Source organism: Dromiciops gliroides, chromosome 2 (assembly GCF_019393635.1).
Source record: "Dromiciops gliroides isolate mDroGli1 chromosome 2, mDroGli1.pri, whole genome shotgun sequence".
NCBI classification, from domain to species: Eukaryota; Metazoa; Chordata; class Mammalia; order Microbiotheria; family Microbiotheriidae; genus Dromiciops; species Dromiciops gliroides.
The window spans coordinates 57,228,195-57,251,979 of NC_057862.1; the positions used below are offsets into that span (position 1 = coordinate 57,228,195).

The following is a 23,785-nucleotide window of genomic DNA, read 5'->3' on the forward strand; positions in this document are numbered from 1 at the left end:
GACAGATGACATTTGGAAATACTGGATGGTAGACTCCAAGGGCAGGCCCTGCTCTTTCAACCAGATGTATGGATGAACTATGGGTCAATATTACTTTGAGGACCAGCAATACACTTCAGCTACAGCATGCTGCCATGTTGTCTGGCTCCAATGATCAATTACTATAAGCCTCCTCACACCTGCCCTGTGAACAGAACCCTGATTTCAACTTGAAGAATGTATTTCCAAATTGTGATGCTCTACTCAGAGCTATCTAGGCATAAATGTAATTATTCTCTCCCTCATGAGGTATTTGTGCTGTTGATTTGTACAGCACCATGACACGGCATCCGTAGAATTCCTATCTGTTACTCTGGGAATGGCTGTGATGAATAGGAAGATTATTCCTTCCACAAATGAGGCAGTGAGCAGCAGGAGTTGAATTATGAGGGACAATATTCTGTGAGTGTTTAGACACCTGATTAAATGGCAGTTTGGAGAAGAGGGTGAGAAAAAAAGGAGATCACCACATCTAAATAGAATTGTGTTTCAGCATTGTTTGTTAAAGGCTGCCTAAACTGGAATATGTTCTCTCTCCCGTTCCCATTGTGTGGAAGGCTCTCACTCATGTTGTATAATTCCCTTCAATTTCTTTCTTAGCTGTTTTTAATTATAACTGCTCTTCTCAATACTCGACTAAGCCCGGGTCTTATCATAAAGAAAAGGAAGAAGGGGGAATAAAGACTAACAATCCAAAAAAAATGAATTGACTAATTTATAGTTGGAGTGGTTTTTTTTTTTCTGTTGTGTTGTTTTTGTTTTGTATTTTTTTAAATCTAGCTATTCATTGAACCACACACAATTCTGAAACCTCATTTGGGAACTTCTGTACTCTAGATAATGAGAACCTAGCCTAAAATAATATCCAAATAGTATTTTGATAGATAATAAACAAGCTAGTTATCAGTGGGCAAATCAAGTTGGACCTATTTCCATTACACTTATTCATGTTCTTTTTCCAAAGAGTCTCTTGAAGGATTTTGGCTCCCTTTTCTTTTAGGCCAGAAGGAAGAAATGGGGCTTTCAACATATCATATCTATAAATGCCTTCCAACTCAGGACAGAGAAAATGTGCAGGATTGGATAGGGCACTGGACTTGGAGTCAGGAAGACCTGGATTCCCAATCTCACCTCAAACAACAGCTGTGTAATTTTTGGCAATTCACTTAAACTTTTGTGCCTCAGTTTCCTCCTCTGTAAAATGAGGGGTTTGGATTTTATGGCCTCTAACACCCATTCCAGCTCTGAATTTAGGATCCTATACTAGGAGTTCTTAGTTTGGGGTCCATGTTGTTGTATATTTCTGTGTATTTATGTATGTATGTATGAAGATAACTAATAAGTCAATATAACTGATTTGCTTTATAATCTTATGTATTTTATCTTATGATTTATTTAAAAACGTTATTCTGAGAATGGATCCATAGGTTGCCAAAAAAACCCCAAAACTTTAAGAACTCCTGTTATATGGAGTACTCTCTCATAGGGTAGAGAAGGTACTGACCTGTATCATTATAAGGAGTTTTTTCATCCAGGAGTTTCCTATGCCAATGAAATTATGGGTTCATGCCCTATCTCTATCACAGGGCACATTTTAAATATATGTGCAGGGGGCAGCTAGGTGGCACATTGGATAGAGCACTGGGTCTGGATTCAGGAGGACCTGAGTTCAAATCTGGCCTCAGATAGTTGACACTTACGGGCCGTGTGACCTTGGGCAAGTCACTTACCCCTCATTGTCCAGCCAAAAAAAAAGATGGATATAGGTGTATCATCTTCATGTAAGTACCAATACATTGACCTATGATATTGATTATCGCATTTGTTTTATTCTCCCCCAAAGTCTCTGGCCATGCATGTTTAGAAAAAAGAAATGTCCAGTCATATGGTTCAATTTGGAAAATGATTTGTAGCCTCACTCCCTCTGATGATGAAGAGAGTGATGTGGTTGGAACCCTTATATACCTATTATTATTATTACACATAGTACCATCATACACATGCCCATGAACCTCTGTATAAGAAGTTGGAGAGTGTTGTTACTGAACATCTGAATTCCATCTTTGGGACAGAGAAATTTGAAAAAAAATCTGAAGGAGAATACCTACTTATGGGCAATGTCTCCTTTTATAATTTTCCTTTTTCATTTTAATGGTGTGGTTCGAAGCTCTGAAGGAAAGTCGCCTATAAACATTTTAATTTTCCTGTAACATAAATGGTTTTCTGAAATCTTTCTAATTAGGATCAGAGGTAAAATGAGATTTCTAAAGGAATGAATTGCAGAAATAATTTTTAAACCAGAGGTACAGTATACTAGGCCTATTTAATGGGGCTTATCTTGAACTGTTTCTACAGACTCCCTTATTAATTATGGCCTTTTCAGGTATGCGTGAACTAGGCCCAGTGAGCTCTCTGCCTTTGTTCTTGGAAGAGATCCCATTGCAAGCCAGCCAAGCAGGATGCAGAGTTGTTGAATAGACTGAAAGGAAGTCTGGGAGAAGAAACACTAACAAACCATCACCTTTGAGTCCTCTAGTGGGAGAAGTTGCAGTTACAAACTTCACTCTTTGGAAAATCAAGGCACAATAATAGTATAGTGGACTGAGTGTTGGATATGAAGTCAAGAAGACACAAGTTCAAATCCTGCTGTAAACACTTAGTAGCTAAACATTAATTAATTATGTCTGGGATTCAGTTTCTTCATCTGTAAAATGAGAGAGTTGGACTTAATGATTTCTAAGAAACCCTTCAACTCTAATCCTATGATCTTTTATCTTATGGAAAATCTAGGTAGAATGAACAAAAAATGAAAAGTGTGAACTGTTTTGTTTTAAATTGTATGTTTAAAATCGAACATGATTTTAAACAGTTTTGGTTTACAGAGAGGTCCCTCTGTGACTATTTTGATGAATCAATGAGAATTAATTGTAATTAGTTTATATTTGCAAATGGATATTTCAACGGTCCTTGACAACAACAATAACATGCTCTCTTAGGTAGGTTAAACATTTTCCCCTCACAGTGTGCAATTTATACTATTAATTTCTTAAATAACCTTTCTCCTTTTTTCTTCTTTTCTTTCTTCTTTTCATTTTCTTTCTTTTTATTTATTTATCCATCCATCTATTCATCAATCTATTTATTTATTCATTCATTCATTTGTCCATTTGTTTATCTATCTATTCATTTATTTATTTTCAATTTATTGTCACATTGAATAAATCCTTCTACTGTCATATCTTTGAATATACCTGGGATTAGTGAAGTGATATGAAGAAGGGAGTTCCTTACCTACCTATTAATGTGTGTTCTTATCACAGCTATTGCAAAGATAAACTTTGGTTCATCTTGTGCTCCATTTCTTACAAATTATGAATTAATGATGACCCAAACTAAAATTTTAATGTGTAACAAACCTATTTTTTTTTCATTCTAAGGAAAGGATTCATAATAACCTTAGTCTGTTTCGACATCCTTTCCTTGTTTAATAAAAAGGGTAAATATGAGTTTTCAAGCTATCTGTATTCTGACCAAATTGAAATCTTTGTTCTTCCATCCTTAAGTAAGAAAGCAAATACCTTGATTTGGAATGTGTTGTGATGTGCTAAAAGAAATAAACCAGTTAAAAGCATCATGGGCTTTAAATTAGAAGGAGCTTCTAAGGTCATCTTGTACTCCAGCTCCCCCTTTTTACAGGTAAGAATTTGACCCCCATTGAATTTAAATGACTGCATCAAATAGGTAGTGACAGTCCCAGGATCTGAATTCTCTTACTCTAATTCCCAATCTAGTGTTCTTTCCACCAAATCATCACTGTTCCACTCTTCAGTCTCCTGACAGTTTCAGATTCCCTTTTGCCCTTTCAGAATCCCTATCCTTTTATTTCTCCACCCCCCACACAAGACAGAAGAAGGGACAGAATTTTCTCACTTACCGCACTCATGAGTGAGTCCAGGACACTAACAGCAAATGCCGTCCCACATGCAAATGGCTGTGTGAGATATAGCTCCGTATCTGGGTCATCGTCATCATCTTGGTCCAAAAACTGAACATTAGTATCATTCACTAGAAAAGTCATAAAACATAAATTAGTGACCCTTGTCCAGCCTTGCAAGTTCAACTGAATACAGGAATAAATGAAGCCTGGCATCATAATGGCAGAGAGGCAACAAGCAGTCTCTTGGATGGCACTGGAAATGAAGTTAAAATGGAGGGGAAAATATGGATCCTGGAGTGGCAAGGGTAGAAGTGAGGGAAAAAGGGGAAATAATAGCACATTGCAACACGAGGTAAGCCCCTTGGCTGATATCATAGGGACTCAAAGAGAGGGGATAATTTCCTCTAAGACGACTAGGATCAATGGCAAAAAGCAAGGTACTCTTGTAGGGATAACTAGGAGCCATTATCTTTGGCCTGATTGAACTCTTGCTCAGATAGATAGTGGCTTTCAGTACAGAGAAATGAACTGGGATCTCTCACTACTATCAAATGTGAAGATGTGGGACCCCAGTGGTGAAAAGTTAAGAGTACATTATGCAAGAAGATTAATTTGATGTATCATTAGTTGCCACAGTGGCTTTAGTCCTGCCTTCCCTTGACTCTAATACTCTTCTCGTAGAAGATATTCATCCATCATCAAGCTGCTATTAAACACCTACTGTGCATCAGGTAATGTGTAATGTGTTAGGTACTGGAGATATGAAGGCAAAAAAGAAAGAGCTTCTGCCCTCAAGGAGTTTGCATTTTACTAGGCATTTGTTAAAAGCTTGCTGATAGTGATATTATCCATTGCAGAGCAAAAATTAAGGTAGGTAACATCATTAGCAAATGTTATGTTGCGCATCAAAAAGGAAATATGCAGCTACATGGGAGTGATCCGAGCTCTCTTTCCATCTTCCCAAATGACTTACTCTCTTATATAATTCTCTTTAAATAAAACAATGCCACCTTTTATGTGGCCAGTAAAGACTCCGCAGGCCTGAAAGTGAAGACTGACAGATCATATCATAGAGATGTTTTTAACTTAGTAAAAATTAAATGACAAATTGATTTCAATTCCCAATATGACTTAGGCAATTAGCATTTTGTGTGTGTATGTATGTGTGTATTATATATGTATAGATATACATAGATGTATGTTTGTGTGTGTATATACACACATATACAAACATATATAATAAAAATTGGGGTATGTACAATGCCACTGATTCCTGGACTAATTATTGTTTTTTTTCAGAAGTGAGTTGATGAAGGTTCTTGATCCCTTCCTAACCTCACTAGCAGTAAGCCTTCTTCTTGGGATTTTTTTTTATCTCTCCATTACTATAGCTGGTAAAAAGAAAACTCTATGAAAAACTATCAGTACCTTACCTTGAGTCTTTTTGGTTTGTCAAAGAAAAAAGATAAAAGAGGTAGGGAAGACAAGAGCATAGAGTCAACTTTTAAAGATCCTATTCTGTTTTTCTACAGTAAGATGCAGAGAAGTACAATATTCACTACCAGATCCTTTCAACTTCATTCCATCTCCACTCTTTCTTGATCCCCATCATTAGTCTAGTAGCTGCCATATTGTTTCTATCTTAAATTTTCTACAATTTTCCATTTGGTCTGCCATTCTGAGTATTCTGACTTCTTATTCCTTTCATTGGGCATTAAGACCCCTAGTTTCACAAAAAGGCCCCAGGGCTGATTTTTTTTTTTGTCAAATGTTAATTTATTGGAATAGTCTTCCTTTGTAGCTTAACTTGCTGGGTATTCCACAGTACCACTATTGATATCATCAATAACGTCATGAGGATGGTTGCCATCAATGTTGCAGCCCACAGACTGGACTGTTCCAAGGATCTCTTTAATGGTTTCAGAGAGCTCTATTGCCAAGGATCGGTGCTTCATCTGTCGAGCAATGTCGATGATCTCATTGAGACTGATGTTTCCATTGTGTTTAATGTTTTTCTGCTTCTTTCTGTCCCTAGGAGGTTCCTTTAGGGCTTTGATGATCAAGGCTGAAGCAGAAGGCACAACCTCAATCTGGGCCTGTCTGTTCTGAATGGTAAATTTCACTGTGATCCTTAGCCCTTTCCAGTCACCAGTTGCCTTGGCAATGTCATCACCAAACTTTTTGGGAGACAAACCCAAGGGACCAATTTTGGGGGCCAGAGTGGATGTGGCACCAACTTCACCACCAGTGCACCTTAAAAACACGACTTTAATATCGTTAGGGTCAAACTTGGGCAGCATGACGGCAACGAAGGTGGAGGCTCAGCCTGGACGCTGTGGGGTGGCTGTTGGTGTCGGATGAACCCGGATTCGGGACGACCGAAAGAAGTTGCACCTTCACCACCACGAGCTAGGAGCCAAAAGCAGGGCTGATTTTTAGTGAACCTTTATCCTCTCTTCACCTCAATCCACTTGACCTAGGATATGTGATAGGCCATTGCTGGTTTTTGCTAATGACACTGACTCACATTGGAAATGCATAAATAACCCAATGATAGATGGACAGAGCTGTAACTAACACATAGTAGGCAACTGATAAATAATTAATTAGTTTTGGAACAATGATTTCATGATGAGAAGGTAGAAGGGAGATTAAACAATAATTTTCAAATGCATAAAGCATAATGACATAAAAATAGTAGCCGTTTTCTCTCCCTTCCTACTGAGGATGGTGGAAGTGATAAGGGCACTTGGCATGTAGTCAGGAGACCGAGGTTCAAATCCTGCCTGTCACTTAACAACTCAGGAATCTTTTTGTTTGTTTGTTTGTTTGCAGGGTGATAGGGGTTAAGTGAATTGCCCAGGGTCACACAGCTAGTAAGTGTCAAGTGTCTGAAGCTGGATTTGAACTCAGGTCCTGCTGAATTCAAGGCCAGTGCTTTATCCACTGTACCACCTACATGCCTCACAACTCAGGGATCTTTCACAGATCACTTACTCTCTCTGAAGCTCAGTTTTGTCATCTGTTAAATGGGGATGAGGATATGTGGGTTACCTATTTCTCAGGGTTTCCATGAGAATTGAAAGAGATAATGGCCGTGGAAGCACTTTGTAAACTGTTAAGATTTCTGTATACCTTACAGAAATGTCAGGTATCATTATGGCTAAAACAAGGAGAAATGGACTTCAACTCCAGTACATGAGATGTTGCAGATATAAAGAGTAATTACTGATCATGAAGATAAGAAACACTGTTACAGGTTGAGAGAGGTATAATCATTTTGAGCAAGATCTTTAGAGACAGGCTAGTGGGCCCCTTCCTCACCTGGGGGTCTTTCTTCGAGGACAGGGGCTTAGACCACAAGGCCTCTTGAAGCTTATAGCCCCAAGATTATGTGACAAATGATTCAAAGACCAAAGATCTCAGGAAAATGCAGTCAATATTAGACGACATCTATCCCACCGTTGCAGACACAGAACAGAGATACTTTACTTTTGACCTGAGAGAGTTTTGTTCTGATAAATAGTCACATCTACAATAATGCAGTGCTGAATGGCTGACAATTTATTCCTCGGCTTCTGGACATCTTACAAGCAAGATTACTGTGTTAAAAGCTCTCTTGTTCTGAAATATATTGGGGGGGGGCAAGAAAATGGATTGTGAGTTTCATTTGCTATTTGAAGGAGGTGCTTTCCCCAGCACTTTTACTGACTCCATCTGTCTGCTAGGTAAGACCAATCCTTATTCTGACACCTCCTGTTACTCATATAGGCCCATAGTGTCATTGACCAAGTCATGGGGAATCATAGATGAACTTGACAAATTTAATTGTGGCTTCATACTTTTATCTTCCTGAAGAGACTCTATTCTGAATTTTCCAGAAAGGTCTCTAGACCAGATGGGGTCTGAGTATTGGGGCAGTGCTCTGCCACATGGTGTCTGGCTAATCTACCATTTTCAAACCCTCTCATAATTTGGTTTCGGGAATAAGGTGTCTCCCCAGAGCTCGACTGCCTTGATAACCTCCAAACCCAGGCTTTTTAGGAGGCCTCGTGAAAGAGTTGAATAAATACAGAATAAAGGAAAATAAACAGCTGGAGGGAAGGCACAATCTTAGGTTTTGTATTTTGAAATTTTTATATTTCTTCTTTGACTTCCTATGAGAGCTGTGAAGATATGTCAGTCAAGCTGACAGAGGGCTGGAAGAAGAAAATAAAAGAGGAAAAAAAAGGGGGGGGGCGTTTAGAGGTGAGAGGAGAAGCGAGGGCCAGGAGATGTGCTAGTTTTAAAAAAAGAAAAAAGAAAAAAAAAAGGTCCAGGCCAAAGAAAATGAATTGGTGTGAAGATGCTATGGAAACAGCTGCCAGGTCAGTCGGGTGTGATCAAAGGTTTACAGATGCTGGGTGGGGGGAGAAAAAAGAAAATCATTAAGAAAGGCCAGAGCGAGACAGTTGATTCCAACCAGAGCCGCAAATAAAACACATTCAAAGCAGCGCCATGAGGGTAGCCTCTCTGTTACAGCCAGAGAAAGAAGGAATAAGCTGATGAGGGCCAGAGCACCAAAGAGAGAACAAAGACACCGACGAGGAGGCAAACGGTACTTCTTACCCAGTTCGGTTATCATGAGAATGTGCGTCCCACTGTTTTTTTCCTGATTGATTGAAACCAAAGGCAGAAGTTTGCCAGGCTTCGCTAATAGGGTATAACAATTTAGGGTGGGGGAAGAGAGGGAAAAGAAAGTACAGAGACAGAAAAAAGGGAGGGAGTCAGAGAGATAAAGTACTAAAGGAGAAGGACAAAGGACCCCCAGTTGTATTTGCAATGGGGGTTCGGGTGTGGGGAAAGGAGGTGCTTAATTAAAATGCTAAAGTCCATTGGGCCAGAGAGGCATGAAATACATACAGCCTTTGCTTTCGCAGAGGGATTAAACTAAAGTCCGTTGTCCTTAGAAAAAAATAAACCTGATTTTCCAACTCACCCAATTGCTCTAACTGTATGATCTTAAATTTCATACAGAGCTGGGAGAAGTTACCTCATTGCTTCATATCTGAGACCCAGAGGAGATGCTCCCTTGTGTCTGAGGCTAGCTTAGTAAACCATTATAGATAATGGGATAGAATTCGTCACTAAAATACTCCTCTGCTTTATTTTGAGGAGGAGATCCCAATAGGAAGCAGGAATCCAGCCCTTATGGAAAATGAAAGGTTTTTTTTTTTCAGCCTTCCACCACTTCCCCCAGTCCCAACATGTCACACATCATGTAGCTTTCTCATGTATTAACTATATATAGACTAACTGTCTTTATTCACATTGGTCTGTTTTCCGAAAAGAGAGAAGACATGGAAGTGGGCCTATCTCCCCCTTCTCCATATGAAGGAAGAAGAGGAAAACAGATTGTAAATTCACCTCCTTACCTAACTCAGTGATGATGGGGATGTTGACCCCAGTTGTGATGGATGGCTGACGTAACATTCCATGAACTGGACTGTTGTCTGGAGATGACCTGTCCATTCCTGGTGGTGTAAACCCTGCAAGAAAGGAGAAAGGGGGGAATTAGGAAGAATTAGAACATGAGAGGTTAAATATAAAGTACAGTAAAAACCTAAGTAAGGTAACTAATGACTCAATATTAATTGGAGTGACAAAAAGTAAGCACATCTAGAGTCTCCTCTAAGGAATATATATATATATATATATATATATATATATATATATATTTTTTTTTTAAGGATAAAGAAAGACACAAACAATCTTGATTGATTTCTGATACAATTCTGGACACAACTGACTTCTGATATGGCTTCATAGACAGCTGCTATGAAACCAATTGATTACCCTAAATCAATTGGTGTAATTTTTGGGAAATACTACCAAAAAGTTCTAGTGTTGATTAAAATAAAAGAAACATTTCCCTAGCATGTGAAATATATAAGCTAAAAGAATCCTAGAGTCAGAAAAGATGTCATGAATCTCTTCTACAAAATCCCAAGAAGTGGCCATCTAGGTTCTGCTTACAGACTTCCAGCAATGTAAAGCTCGTTACGTCATGAAGGAATCTATTCCAGTTTTCTTTCTTTCCTTTTTTTTTTCTTTTTGGTGAGGCAACTGGGGTTAAGTGACTTGCTGAGGGTCACACAGCTAGTAAGTGTTGAGTGTCTGATGCCGGATTTGAACTCAGGTTCTCCTGATTCCAGGGCCAGTGCTCTATCCACTGAACCACCTAGCTGCCCCAAGAGTCTATTCCAGTTTTGGACAGTTCTAACCATCAGGGAAGTTTTCCTCATCCAATATTGTAGCTGAAAATTGCTTTCCTAGAATTTCTACCAACTCATCCTTTGGGATCAAGGAAATTACAATAACTCTTCTACATGGCAATCCTTCATATATTTGAAGTCGGTTATATTTCCCCCAATCTGCCTCATCTCCAGGCTAGCTATCTTCAGTTCTTTCAACCAATGCATATATAATACAATTTCAAATCCCCTTATCATTCTAACTGGACTCATATGAACCTTCTCAAATTTGTCAAAAATGCTTCTTAAAATATGGTATTTGCACTCCAGATCATGGAAGAACACATTTCTCTTGTTCCATAGACTACCTAAGATTTCATTTGCTTTTTGGCTACTAGGTTGCAATGCTCTTCAAATTGGTTTGACATTGCACCCAGACCCCTGAGTCATTTATATATGAATGGTTTCCTGGCCAAATCCTGTAAGTATACTGTAATTTCAAATTTATCTTGTGCTCCATTATGATGATCTGATCTTTATCTGTTCTCTTAAGCAGAAAACCTTTTCTCATCTACAATTAGTGAATGTTTCCCCCTCCCTTTCTTCTATGGTAATTTCCATTTATGTAGGATGATTGACTTTCTAAAAAGACTCTTAAAAAGATAATCTATTCCACCCTCCTCACAGTAGAGATGAGAAAAGTTTGGTAAAGAGTGGTGATGTGACTTTCCCCAAAGTGACATAGTTGGTGATGTCAGAAGCCCACAATGCCCTGCCGTGATAGGGTATTAGAAAAACTATAATTGGTGTTCGGGTCTCTTGATTCTCAGGCCAATGACTAGTCTTTGTTTGAAAACCAAGATCAAGATAATATGTTTATATTTATTAAGTGTAGAGGCAGGGTGACACAGTGGATTGAGGTATGTCCTTGGAATCAGAAAAAAACCCCCAAACTTTTGTTGGCTTGTGTCTCACTGTCATATGCATGCTGGGTTACCATGGAAGTCCCTTTACTTCTCAATGTCCTAGGCAATTTTATATAAGACTCTAAGATACAAAGGAATGATTTCTTCACTAGGCATTACATGTAGGAGTAAAATAACAGGCAAGAAACACATTTGTCAATTAATAATTAAAACAAATATTATCAAAGCTTTACTTTGCTAGTATGTTAGCCTTTTGAAACTTTTTTGGATCCTAATGTTGCCATCCAAGATGATTTTTGGGTATTAGAATGCCAACTGAAATAATACCATTTATGAGCTATTGTTGAATCATCAAGTAAAATCATTAACTATAAATCCATTTTTGACATTGGCACTCTACTTACATTTCAAAAATTAACTTTCAGTTAATTGTTCCATTCTTCTCCTTCCACCTATCTCCCCCTTTATTCCCTCCATTTACTCACTTCTTTCCCTCTCTCCATTCTTGGCCTCCATGTTCCTTCTCCCTTTCCTTCCTTTTCCTCTTCCTCTCATCCATTCATTATTTCTTTGCTTTACTTTCTTTGTACTTCTTTATTTTATTCCCTTCTTTTCTTTCTCTTCACCCTTTTTTCCATTCTCTCCTTCCCCCCATACTTTCTTCCTTCTCCCTCTCCCTATTGTCTTTCTTCTTCCATTTAAAAATATCATGTTGACTACTCTGGAAGGTTTGAGGTAGGGAATGACAATCAGTTTTGCTACCCAATTCTACAGTGAACTCTTAAACTTACACAGTGATCTTGTCCAGTGAGTTTCTGGGCATAACCAATTTGAAAAGTAGCTAGTTTGATTTCTGCTTTTTTGATTCCTTGGAAGTTGGGGCTATGGGTCACAATAATTAACACTGAATATACATGTTTTCATAAATATAAGTCAGGGTTATGTGAAGTATATGTATACATATGAGAAAATCTTTAAGCTACTAGGAAAGCTGAATGGCCATCTCATGTGACTGATAATTTCTTAGAGTAAGTAATAAGCAAGGCAGGAACAATTTTTCCTCAGCTGAAATTAATTTTACAGAGGGCAGCATATGGTAAATGTTACTGTTAGCTTAATTCAGCAAGTGCTGATTTGCTCCCATTCACACAAGAGGGCAGGTATGATGACAGGGTCTGCATTAACTTTGTGTGTCTCCCCACCTATCTCTGTAGCAGATTGCCGCATAAAAGAACTGATGAACTAAGATGCCTGGGAATGAGAGGTCACTTGCTATTTTCCCAAGTGCCCAGGACAAAGAACTAAAACACCTACAGCATGAGCTGCCTCCAGATAAATCAACTTCAAATATACCCAGAAGGTTATTTTATCATCAGCTCCCTGTTTTTGCCAAATTGTCTTTCCAAGGTGACATAATGAGATAAAGATGAGGTTGGCATTTTAGATATCTGGAGTTTTATGGAAATCATAGTCTCCCAGGGCTAGAACAGATCACAGAGACTGAGTCCAACCTCTTCATGTTCTAAATGAAGAAACTGAGGCTAGAGAAAATAATTTCCAGGAATGTAGTATTGCATTTTGTGCTTGTAGTACAAAAGGCATTAACTGAGATCCTTAATAGGGATAATAATAATAATTATTATTATAATAATAACAATAACACAAGAGCAGCTAGGTAGCACAGTGGGTAAAGCACTGGCCCTGGATTCAGGAGGACCTGAGTTCCAACTTGGCCTCACACACTAGACACTTACTAGTTGTGTGACCTTGGACAAATCACTTAACCCTTATTGCCCTGCAAAAAAATAAAATTAAAAAATAATAACAATAATACCAATAAAATACTAATATTTAATTAACAATTTAAAGTTGATGATGCTCCGTGCCCAGGTTCGCACAACTAATAAGTATTATTTGTACTCAGGCTTTCCAAATCCAAATCTATCATTCTATCCCCTACACTGGAAAATGGAAAGATCTTACTTTTTTCTTCCTCTGGGGTATAACTTTCTTTCATACTTTCAGAGAGGAAACCCCCAACAATTCCTTGGCTTTACTTAATTTTCTCTTCTTGATTGTGCCTCGTTTCAATATTTGACTTAATGTATTTTGAACACAATGAGTTCTCTTTTTGAAAGGCAGTATGGCATCTCTGTTGAGGAAGCGAGGGAGAGCTGCAGTGTCCATCCTTCTAGACTCCAGGCAAACGTGTTTTCAGCCAACTGTATAACCCAGAACATGGATTTCAAATACTTTCTGGAAAGGTGAAGGGAAAACTGAACTGTTTTCATCAAAAGTTTCATTCAAAGGCATGAAAAACTCCCAGTGACAGCCATGCGGATTCAGTGAATATGACGTTTTTGAATTTCTTCAACTTGACAAGTAAACACCTTAAATCGGTAATGCTATATGCATAATACATGGCCTGTATTTTGACAGCCATCATGGAATGCTGACTGGAGAAAATACAGGTTTGTACATCAAGGAATAGCATCCATAAAGCAGGGAGAAATTCAGGTCACAGGATATTAGGAAAACTGTATTTCATTACAGAACCTGGAACAAGTGAAGGCAATGCTTTTATTTTATCTTATTTAAAGACTCCATTTTCAGCTGTGAAAAGACTCAATTCTTTTGCATGAAACGTTTATTTGGAAATGACATGCCCAACTCCTAGGCTGACTTCATTTTGTTTTCATTTCATTTTGTTTTTTTCATTTTCATTTTTCATTTCATTTCCCTTCATTCCACTAGCGCTCACAACTGTCAAATTGGCAGGTGGCCCATTGCAGGCCTTTCTCTTCTCGGCATCACCTCAAGGATGGGAGTAGGAAGGTGGTACACTTACTTGGCTTGAAATATCCATCAATATTTCTATATTGCTGTGATCTCACTATCATGGAAACTTCTTCTCCCAGTTATTAGCATGCCCCATGTACCTATTCATTTTGGGTGATCCTTGCATAAACCCTCCACAGATGATCCATCAAACATTAAAAAAACAAAAACCTTCTCCAATATCTTATTACTTTTCAGGAGGCATGTGTACAATACCCTATATGTAAACCCTTACTTTGGGTATATGACCAATGTACCTTCTTTTCCAATTCTGTGTAGCTGATGAAGGCTTTGATTATCACTCCTTCCTCAAAAGTCACCTCTAGTAATAGTCTGAAATCTTGTCATTGCCTTTTCTATTATTTGTGGTTTGCCATTATTCTACAAGTCACCTCCAGAGAGCATTACCAGGAGAAGACAGGCTTTCTGGGTGGGATGGAACCTGGGAAATGACTAAAACCTCTACAAAATTCCCTAAATCCATTCTAGTGCGTTCTTCTCTTACTCATTTCTGAACCGAATTTATTGTCCAGCTACAGTGCTGGACCAATTGTCTTGGCTGCTATCCAACCACATGTCATAATCTGGGCAATATGAATTCTTCAGTCAATTTTCTGTCTGTTTCTCTCTTCCTGTGTGGTCTCTTATTGTGATCTCTTGCACAGCAATGTATTTCCTTGAAGAGTAATGTAATGATTGCACTATCATTTACAACTATGAACAACAGGAGGGAAGAATGAGGAATTGTCCCATTTGGATTGTATTTCCTAAAACAGCCTTTATGATAGTGGTGAACACTTCTTCATACCTTATTTGATATTGATGATGAAATGATCATGGAACATAATTACCTCTGTGGTTCTATGTTCTCAGGATTCTTGTATTGGCTTTTCATATGCCTTTGATGGAGGGAGAGCCTTTAAGGCTGTTTTTTAGTCCATGGAGTCAAATGTGTGTGTGTGTGTGTGTGTGTGTGTGTGTGTGTGTGTGTGTGTGTGTATGAGTGTTTTATTACCAATGGACAATAATCACAGAAAGGTAGTATATTTTCTACATCTCTCAGTAAAATGTTTGGATGTGAAAACATAGTCTGCTACAGAAAATTATTTGAAAAAGCCCGTTTATTCCTTTCTCATAACTTTTTTCAAGGATACCCTACCTACATCCAGAGATCATTTTTATTAAAAAAAACTCTAGAGAAGAGAAAGTAGACATATCAATTGGTAGTTGCTGAAGGCTTGTTCTAGCAATAGTGTCATCTTTAATCTTTTCTATTCTTTTGGAATATGGTCCTCTGAGTTATCTTGAAAACCAGAACGCCTTTAAAATGATTCTTCCTCTACTATGAATTTCCTCTGAATGTATTTGGTCAAGTCAAACAATTGTTACTCAATTCAATTTTTTTGTAGTGTTGTTTCCACTTTCATATGTATGTATGTATATATATATATGTGTGTGTATATGCACATACATATATGAATATATATTGTATATATATTATATGTCACTTCTAGTACTGAAGTGTTGGCATCTCAATGTAGCAGTTCTTGCTTTTTGAAATAAAATTTCTTAATATTTTTTAAAATCTTGAATTAAAAGTCTTAATAATGACTCTAGTGAAAAAACCATTGGATTTGGAGTCAGAAGACCTATTGGATAACTTTACCTCTCTGAGTTTCTGTTTTTCTGTCTGGAAAATGGGGATAACAATATGTGTTCTATCTACTCATTAAGGTTTTATGTGCATTAAACAAAATAACATAAGTAGAAATACAATGAAATGGTAAGATCATAGAATGTGGGTAGTTATTTTTATAATTACAATGTCTACTTAATCCTCACTTCCCTCCCTCCAGACAAAAACAGATTTACTCTTAGAAAGGGAGTAGGATTTCATTTTAATCCCTACTGTTTGGGAGGCAATGAACTTTCAGAGATAACACCTTTCCCGTAGGTGTCCTAATGTGGGAAAATTAAAGTCAGAGATAGGAGGTCTGTGCCACATTCTTAATTTCTATTCTTAAAATTGTATTTTTTTTTGGGGGGGGGAAAGCTGAAGTGGTGCCATTTGACCTCATTTATACTATTTGTTACTGTAGAAGTTGGCAAAAAAGTAAATCTAAATTTTGGCTTGGTCACTGAATGCCTTGGGCTTTCCATGTATGTTTTCAAAGGTGAATAAAAACCTTTTTTGACCTTTAATCCTTGCCATTGAAAGACAACATTCTATCTCAGTGAGCCTATACTGCAGGCCCAGGAGTCTATCCTCCAGGGATCTTAATCAACATACAGTGAATTAATAAAACAGGGAAACAAGATTTTCATTAGTTAGACTAATACATTGACAATTAATTCTAGGAACAACCACTGATTTACCTAGGAGAGATGATGAATGAATGAGAGAGAGAGAGAGAGAGAGAGAGAGAGAGAGGAAGGAAGAGAGGAGAAAGGGGTCCATTCTAAGCCTGGAGAATGGCTTATGCAAATGCATGTAATTCTCCCTCTCTTCAAATATGATGCAATTCCCATTTACATTTCATTAGGAGATAAATGTTGGAGAAGATGTGGGGAAATTGGAACACTGCTGCTTTTTTTGGTGGAGTTGTGAGCTAACCAAACAATTCTGGAGAGCAATTAGGAACTATGTCTAAAGGGCTATAAAACTGTACATACCCTTTGACCCAGAAATGCCACTATTAGGTCTGTATCTAAAAGAGATCATAAAAAAGGGGGAAAGGACCCACATGTACAAAAATATTCATAGCAGCTCTTTTTGTGATGGCAAAGAATTGGAAATTGAGGGGATGCCCATCAACTGTAGAATGACCGAAAAAGTTGTGGTATATGAATGGGATGGAATACGATTGTGCTATAATAAATGATGAGCAGGTAGATTTCAGAAAAAAACTGGAAAGAAATACATGAACTGATGCTGAGTGAAGTGAGCAGAACCAGGAGAACATTGTACATAGTAATAGAAACACTGTGCAATGAGCATCTGTGAAAGATTTAGTTCTTCTCAGCAATACAATGATCCAAGACACTTCCAAAAGACTTAAGATAGAAAATGCTCTCCACATCCAGAAAAAGAACTATGGAGCATGAATGCAGATTGATGCATACTATTTTCACATTTTTGTGTGTTTTTTCCCTTTTATTCTGATTCTTCTTTCGCAACATGACTAATGTGAAAATATGTTTGACATGGTTGTACGTATATAACGTATATCAGATTGTTTCTTGTTTTTTTTTTTCAGGGGGGAAGGGAGTGGGAAGAAAAATTTGGAACTCAAATTCTTAAAGAGTAAATGTTGAAAACTATGTTTATATGTAATTGAAAAACTACAATGAATAAAATAAAACAAATCACATGAAGAGTAAGAGCCTCCCATCATGGAATCAAGGCTCCATAGAAGCCTCACTAGCCTTTCTTTTAAGCCTAATAATTAGGTGGGATGACAGTGAGATCATGAGAATAACCAATCTTAAAAGTGATCTTCAAAGACCAGCTCTTCTCCCCTGAAGCTCCAGGCAGGCTTAAATTCTACATCCTATACGGTTGGGACATTGCCATTCACCCTCTTAAGCTGCTTGTTTACATTATGTCTCCACTAAACCTGCCCTTCCTTATTTCTGGTGCCACCATATTAAATTTCCAGAACCTATTGAGTCTACCACCAAAAATACCTCAATTCCCATGAAAGCAGGTGGTTATACTTCTTTTTTTTTTTTTTTTTTTTTTTTTTTTTTTTTTTTTTTTAGTGAGGCAATTAGGGTTAAGTGACTTGCCCAGGGTCACACAGCTAGTAAGTGTTAAGTGTCTGAGGTCGGATTTGAACTCAGGTACTCCTGACTCCAGGGCCGGTGCTCTATCCACTGCGCCACCTAGCTGCCCCAGGTGGTTATACTTCTTATGAAAAGTATTCCTATTCTTAAAGGTCTTTCTCCATCACTTGCTTTTCAGAAACTTTTCATCCCTCTTTTATCTGTTTCCATTACTTTCCTCTGGATTCCTTTCCACTATCAGTAGCCATAATTGAATACACTCTGTGCTGAGCACATCCAATCCCAGGGATTTGGAGTGCCAATAAAAAGGCCTAGTTCGTATCAGTAGCTAGCTGAGGCTCTCTCTTCCAAGTAGGGTGATTGTTCTGAAGACTGGGCTGAGTCTCTGTCAGGCAGGGCACTTGTGTTAATCATTCAAACTAGCCCTTTAGGAAGAATTGCAAAAGGAGTCATTTCAAGTCAATAGCCATCAAACAAACACTTGGGATTTTCCTCCTGAGAAGGATGAGCATAGATATCACATCTAACTGAATAATGGGCTTCAATCAAATATTAATTAATTCAGAAAACATGTTTTAAATATCTACTGAATACAAAGCATCTATGTAAGGCACTAGGGATAATGGAAAGGAAAGAGAAGTCATGACTTTGCACATGAAAAGATCCTACTTTCATTAAGGGGATAACTTTTTTTTTTGTGAGGCAATTGGGGTTAAGTGACTTGCTCAGAGTCACACAGCTAGTAAGTGTTAAGTGTCTGAGGTAGGATTTGAACTCAGGTCCTCCTGAATCCAGGACTGATGCTTTATCTACTACACCACCTAGCTGCCCCAAGGAGACAATTTTTATCCACAAGGAATAATACCAGGGTTACTTATAAGCAACTACATGACAGTTTGGGACTGAACACATTTCTAAAATGCTCAAGATAGTAAAAGTGAATCAAATATTGTCCTATATTGGGGTTATTCAGGGATGACATTATGAAGAATATTTTCAAGGCATAGGAAATGGTGGGGAGTAGATAGAACACATTTTACATAGTCATTGAATTTAAATCATTTAAATGTGTAAAGAGCTAATGAATCCTGGACAATCTGACTCAGACTAGCAAATCCCAAGTGGCTCCTACCTCCATCTACAACTTTTCATCATTGCTCTGGCTACTTTTGGGTTTAGTTGCTATTATGAAATTACTTGTTTCCCCCATTACTTCCCTCTATTAGCTCTTTCAAAAGATAGAAACTAGGCATTAAACCCAGGGATACTTTCCCTTCCCACCCTTCTTTATGGGGACTGTAAAGGCGGGGACCAAAGTTGGCCGATGTTCTACTAGATTCTGGAAGGCAAGTAATCTTCATTTCCAAATTTGTAAATGGAACATATTTGTATTTTTTGGGGGGGGAGATGGGGCAATGAAGGTTAAGTGACTTGCCCAGGGTCACACAACTAGTAAGTGTCAAGTGTCTGAGACTGGATTTGAACTCATGTCCTCCTGAATCTAGGTCTGGTGCATTATCTACTGTGCCACCTAGCTGCCCCCTAACATATTTTCACTTTATATTTAAGTGAATTAAACTTAACTGGCCTTGGAGTGTGTACTTTAGAAAAATTTGTGACCACTTGTGAATATCTCTCCACAAAAGGATTGGGAAGTTTTGGTTGAGTAAAAAAAAAATACATCAGAGTAACTATCTTGAATTAAAAAATGATAGTACACTTTAGGTGAACAGAATAGCATACTGAGTAATTTCAGATTGTAGGATTCTTGGGTTTTAGAAAGGGCTCTGGATCATCTAATCAAACTTGTTATCCTCTGCATGAATTGCTTCTACAATGTCCTTGACAAATAGTTATCCAAATTGTACTCAGTTGTAGTATAAGATGTTCAGTACTAGAAATGGTACCACATATCCCATTTTTGGACAACTCAAATTGGTGTACAGGTACTACTTTAAATCAAAACTTGCATCACTGACTCTAACTTCTACCATTTGGTCCCAGTTCTCCCCTCTTGAGCATTACAAAATAAGGTTTCTTCTTCATAATAGCCCTTAAAATATCTTAAGATGTTTGTAACTTCTCCAGAATACATATTTCTAGCTCATTCAATCATTTCTCATATGACATGTGAATCCCTCTCCAATCCTAATCCCTACCTCTAGGGGCAGGTCTGAAACAAGGTGCATGTAAGAGTATACTACAATGCTGGGTGAGATTAGTACAAATATTTTTTTTTTCTGGCATGAAAAAAACAGGACTGAACTGAGCAGTGAAATGAGTTGTAAGATCTGAGAATATGGACAAGTAGTAAGTAAAAGAGAAAGGGTACTGACTCTGGACTCTGAGGATCCAGATTCAAACACTGCCCCTGATGCAACAATGTATGTGAATTTGGAAGTCACTTAATTTCCTTGGGCCACAATTTCCTCATCTATCAAATGAACTAGGTGGCCACAAAGATCTTTTTCAGCTCTAAGTCTATATGCCCCATAGGAATCAGGGGCCACACATGGTATGTCAGAAATTGTGGTTGTACAATTCAACCTCTCTCCCTAAAGATTCTCTTAAGGCAGCCCAAATTCTGTTCTTACATGCCAGGGTGGTTCATGCCAGGTTCTCTGTGGCATCCCCTAAGAGATCTAAACCAGTGAGGTCATAATCTTGGGTATATTTGGAGAAGCCAGGAGGTTAAGGTAGCTTCGAACGCCAAGGTTCAAGAAGATTGGAGAACCTTCACCTAACTGAAGGTAGGAGATAGTATATGAACTTGTTGTCTAAGGCCAAAACTGTCTGCATACTTGGTATCTTTGAAATTTAGTTTTATTTTCCGGCTGTACTTCCTATTCACACCATTAGATCCTATTTCCACTCTTTTGCTGACCTGTCCTTTCTGTGGTTAGAGCAGCTAGGCAGTGCAGTGGATAGAGCACTGCGTTTGGAATCAGGAAGACTCATCGTCCTGAGTTCAAATCTGGCCTCAGACACTTCCTAGCTGTATGACCCTGGGCAAATCCCTTAACCCTGTTGGCCTCAGTTTCCTCACCTGCAAAATGATTTGGAGAAGAAAACAGCAAAGCTCTCCAGTATCTTTGCCAAGGAAACCCCAAATGGGGTCAGAATGAGTTGGACATGACTAAAAATGTACTGAACAAAAACTTAATTTTACTGATGAGGAACTGAGGCCAGAGAGGCTGACTTGTCCAAAGCCACACAGATAGGAAGCATCAGAGGAAGAATTTGAGTACAGGGTCCCTGAAATTAGAACCATGTTCTTTCTACTGTAACACACTGCCTCTGTCTGGCCCCAGAGGTCAAATCAGGAACAAAGGGTAGAACTGACAACAGAGAAAACCAAATTTTTGTCTACGAGTTAGAAACAACATGCTAATAAGTAGAGCTGTACAAAACTGAAAAAGGACTTCCTTGAGAAATGGCAAGTTCTCCCTCATTAGATATATAGCCAAAGATTAGATAACTACTTGGGTATATTATCATTATTAGGGCATATTAGGTTAAATAGTTCTTGAGGTCCCTGATAGCACTAAGACATCTGTGGTTCTGGGAGATGCAATCTCACCCTAGATGGTACTAAGGAATAATCTTTCCCTTTCATCTGGATATTTCTTAATACTGGGGGGGGGGGTCATTTAGTCCAAATTCCAAATTTTATAGTTGAGGACATTAAGCTCAAAGAAAGGATACCTTTGGCCCAAGATTGCAGAGATAGAGAATTAGAATATGAATCTGGGATGAATCAGTCGATAAGCATTTATTAAGTCTCTTTCATATTCTAAGTTCCCTCCAAATGCAGTGCAGTGCCCTTCTCCCCTCACTGCCCTTTGCATGATGGCTACTTTGTTCCCATCTCCTATTGGTCTTCTCCCCTCTTCTTTTTTCCCAAACTAGGCAGTCAACCAGGGTTGGATTGGCCATACCATTTTATTGCTTTCACCTTTAAACAATAGTAGGGAACAGCAGAACAGGGACCCATTGTAGTTAGGCTTAACACACTTTGTGCAGCACCAATGCACAGTTTAGTACATATAATAAATGCTTTATTACATTGCTTTTCCTTGGGGGAAATACAAAGTACTTTCTAAATCTTCCCTGGTGATATCTCCCAATGAGGGAGAGAAAGGAAATTTCTTATCCATCACCTCCTATGGCAGAGATGGAGAAATGAAGACAAGAGCTTCTCTCTCTTTCTCTCTCCACTCACTACCTCTTCCATAGATTTAACATAAAGGAATTGGTTCAAATGTAAGTCCAAATTAGCTTTTATTGTGTGCATATAAATGATGGTTAGAAATCCATATGCTATGTTAAACTTGGTAAATAAATTAGACCAAATCATCTCTGCTTGCTGAGACAGGTATTCAATATGTCGTTGTAAAAGGAAAAGATCAGAGTTAAAAATGATCTAGAAAGGCATGTTAAAAATCAAGAGAAACATCCCCTATTACATCATTCAAGAGATAAATTAAATCTCCCATGAGTTCCAAAAAGAAAAAAAAAACAAAAAAATCCCCAAGTCAAATGTCAGAGCAAGTGAAGATCAATAAAAATATTTTGATAAGTAAATGCAACAATGCTATTTAACACATGATTGGCAACTGCTGAAACATAAATTATACAAATTTCCCATAGCTGCTTATGGGAAAATTATGCAGATTAGAACTTGATTAGGCTTATATCATGAGACTCAATTTGGACTTTTAATCTATTAAGCTCCAATAAATGAGGCATCTGAATAGCTCCCCTGAGCAACTACAGTAATAACCACAGCAGTCATTTCTGCAATATGTATTCCAACAAATTCCTCAGCACATGAAGGAAAGAAAATTCCATGTCTAGGAGCACAATTGCTTTTTAACTTGTGGAAAAAATCCATGAACACAGGGCTGATTTGGGAAATAGATTTTCATAAATGGCTGAAAAAGAAATCCAACAAAAGGAAAACCTCTGTTTAACCTCATAATATTTTTTCACAGCGGCTCTCCATGGCTTCCCACGAAGTTGGAGTCACCAAGTCAGGAGGGCTGGGCAGCTGACCTATGTTTGCTCAATAAAAAAATGATTATTTAGCAAGAACGTGGCTTTTCTGAAAAGTGCACTGCCCAAAGGCCTTCCTACTTTGTTAGTCTCCACTTAAAAACCCAAGGCAGGGTACGGCCATGGATTGTGCTGGAGGTCAGTGTCAGGGGGAGGTGGAGGGAAAATTCCCAGGCTCATTCAACCCACAAGTCTGTCTGGCTTGGGCCAAATAACCAGGGCATATTGCAATGGAGATGGGCATGACCATAGAATGATAAATATCTCCCACATGGGCCTAGAGACATGAGGATCAGAGTCCGTCACACAGATCCCTTCTGGCCACAGAGAACATCCCTTTCATATGGTACCTTTTCAAACAACTCTCTCAGATCTGAACTATATCACTGGGCCTTATCCCAGCTCCAGGTAAAATACTTCAAATGCTCAATCTTCAGTGAAAAGAATGTTTATTGAATGCACATGAGTTAATCTTCATTCTTTGGATGCTATAGAAAATCTTTTTTTTTCTTTTTTCTAACTTCTCCAGGACAGGGTAAAGGCCTGAGCTATAATTCTGATCCTTATTTCCCATTCACAAATGTGTTACATTGATATATTCAAGTATAGTATTTTTCTGGAGTCTCTGCCTTTGATGAATGTCCCAAGGGAGAGAGCCCTGTAGCCTGCTTAAGGCACCTTTCACTTGTTAGAGTTTGGATTTTTGGGACAGGGAAACAAGACACAAAATACCTCCTGTGCATTGGATTGCAAACTGCTATATGGGGAGAGGAATCTGACCTGCTTAGATCTGCACCCATATGAAAACACATATTGATATCGTCATTATTTGTACTGTTTCTCCAACCTGGGGCAGGCTTACCAAAGCATGTCCTGAGCAATCATCATACAAAGTGCCCTCAAATCAACTTATTGGGACAAAGGCAGTGGGGTAAGATATCCTGGCACACAGTAAGGCTGATGTGCTACAA

At 38.2% G+C, this 23,785-nt stretch overlaps 2 protein-coding genes across 24 annotated transcripts in view; both read right to left on the minus strand.

Moving 5' to 3' along the window:
• Nucleotides 1–23,785, minus strand: part of KCNMA1 (potassium calcium-activated channel subfamily M alpha 1) — a 929,290-nt gene that overhangs the window by 34,717 nt on the left and 870,788 nt on the right. For 12 of the 23 annotated variants that reach the window (XM_043983958.1, XM_043983956.1, XM_043983955.1 and 9 more), the window contains 2 exons: nt 9,391–9,504; nt 3,974–4,104 (listed from right to left, as the gene is read on the minus strand). In XM_043983958.1, the coding sequence (XP_043839893.1) occupies nt 3,974–4,104; nt 9,391–9,504 (245 nt within the window). Of the gene's footprint in view, nt 1–3,973; nt 4,105–8,584; nt 8,669–9,390; nt 9,505–23,785 lie in introns of all 23 variants that reach the window. The other 11 variants (XM_043983942.1, XM_043983943.1, XM_043983950.1 and 8 more) reach the window with 1 other exon arrangement.
• LOC122740985 (60S ribosomal protein L12-like) lies at nt 5,779–6,276 on the minus strand. Its single transcript, XM_043983969.1, has one exon. The coding sequence runs from the start codon at nt 6,274–6,276 to the stop codon at nt 5,779–5,781; it is 498 nt and encodes a 165-aa protein (XP_043839904.1).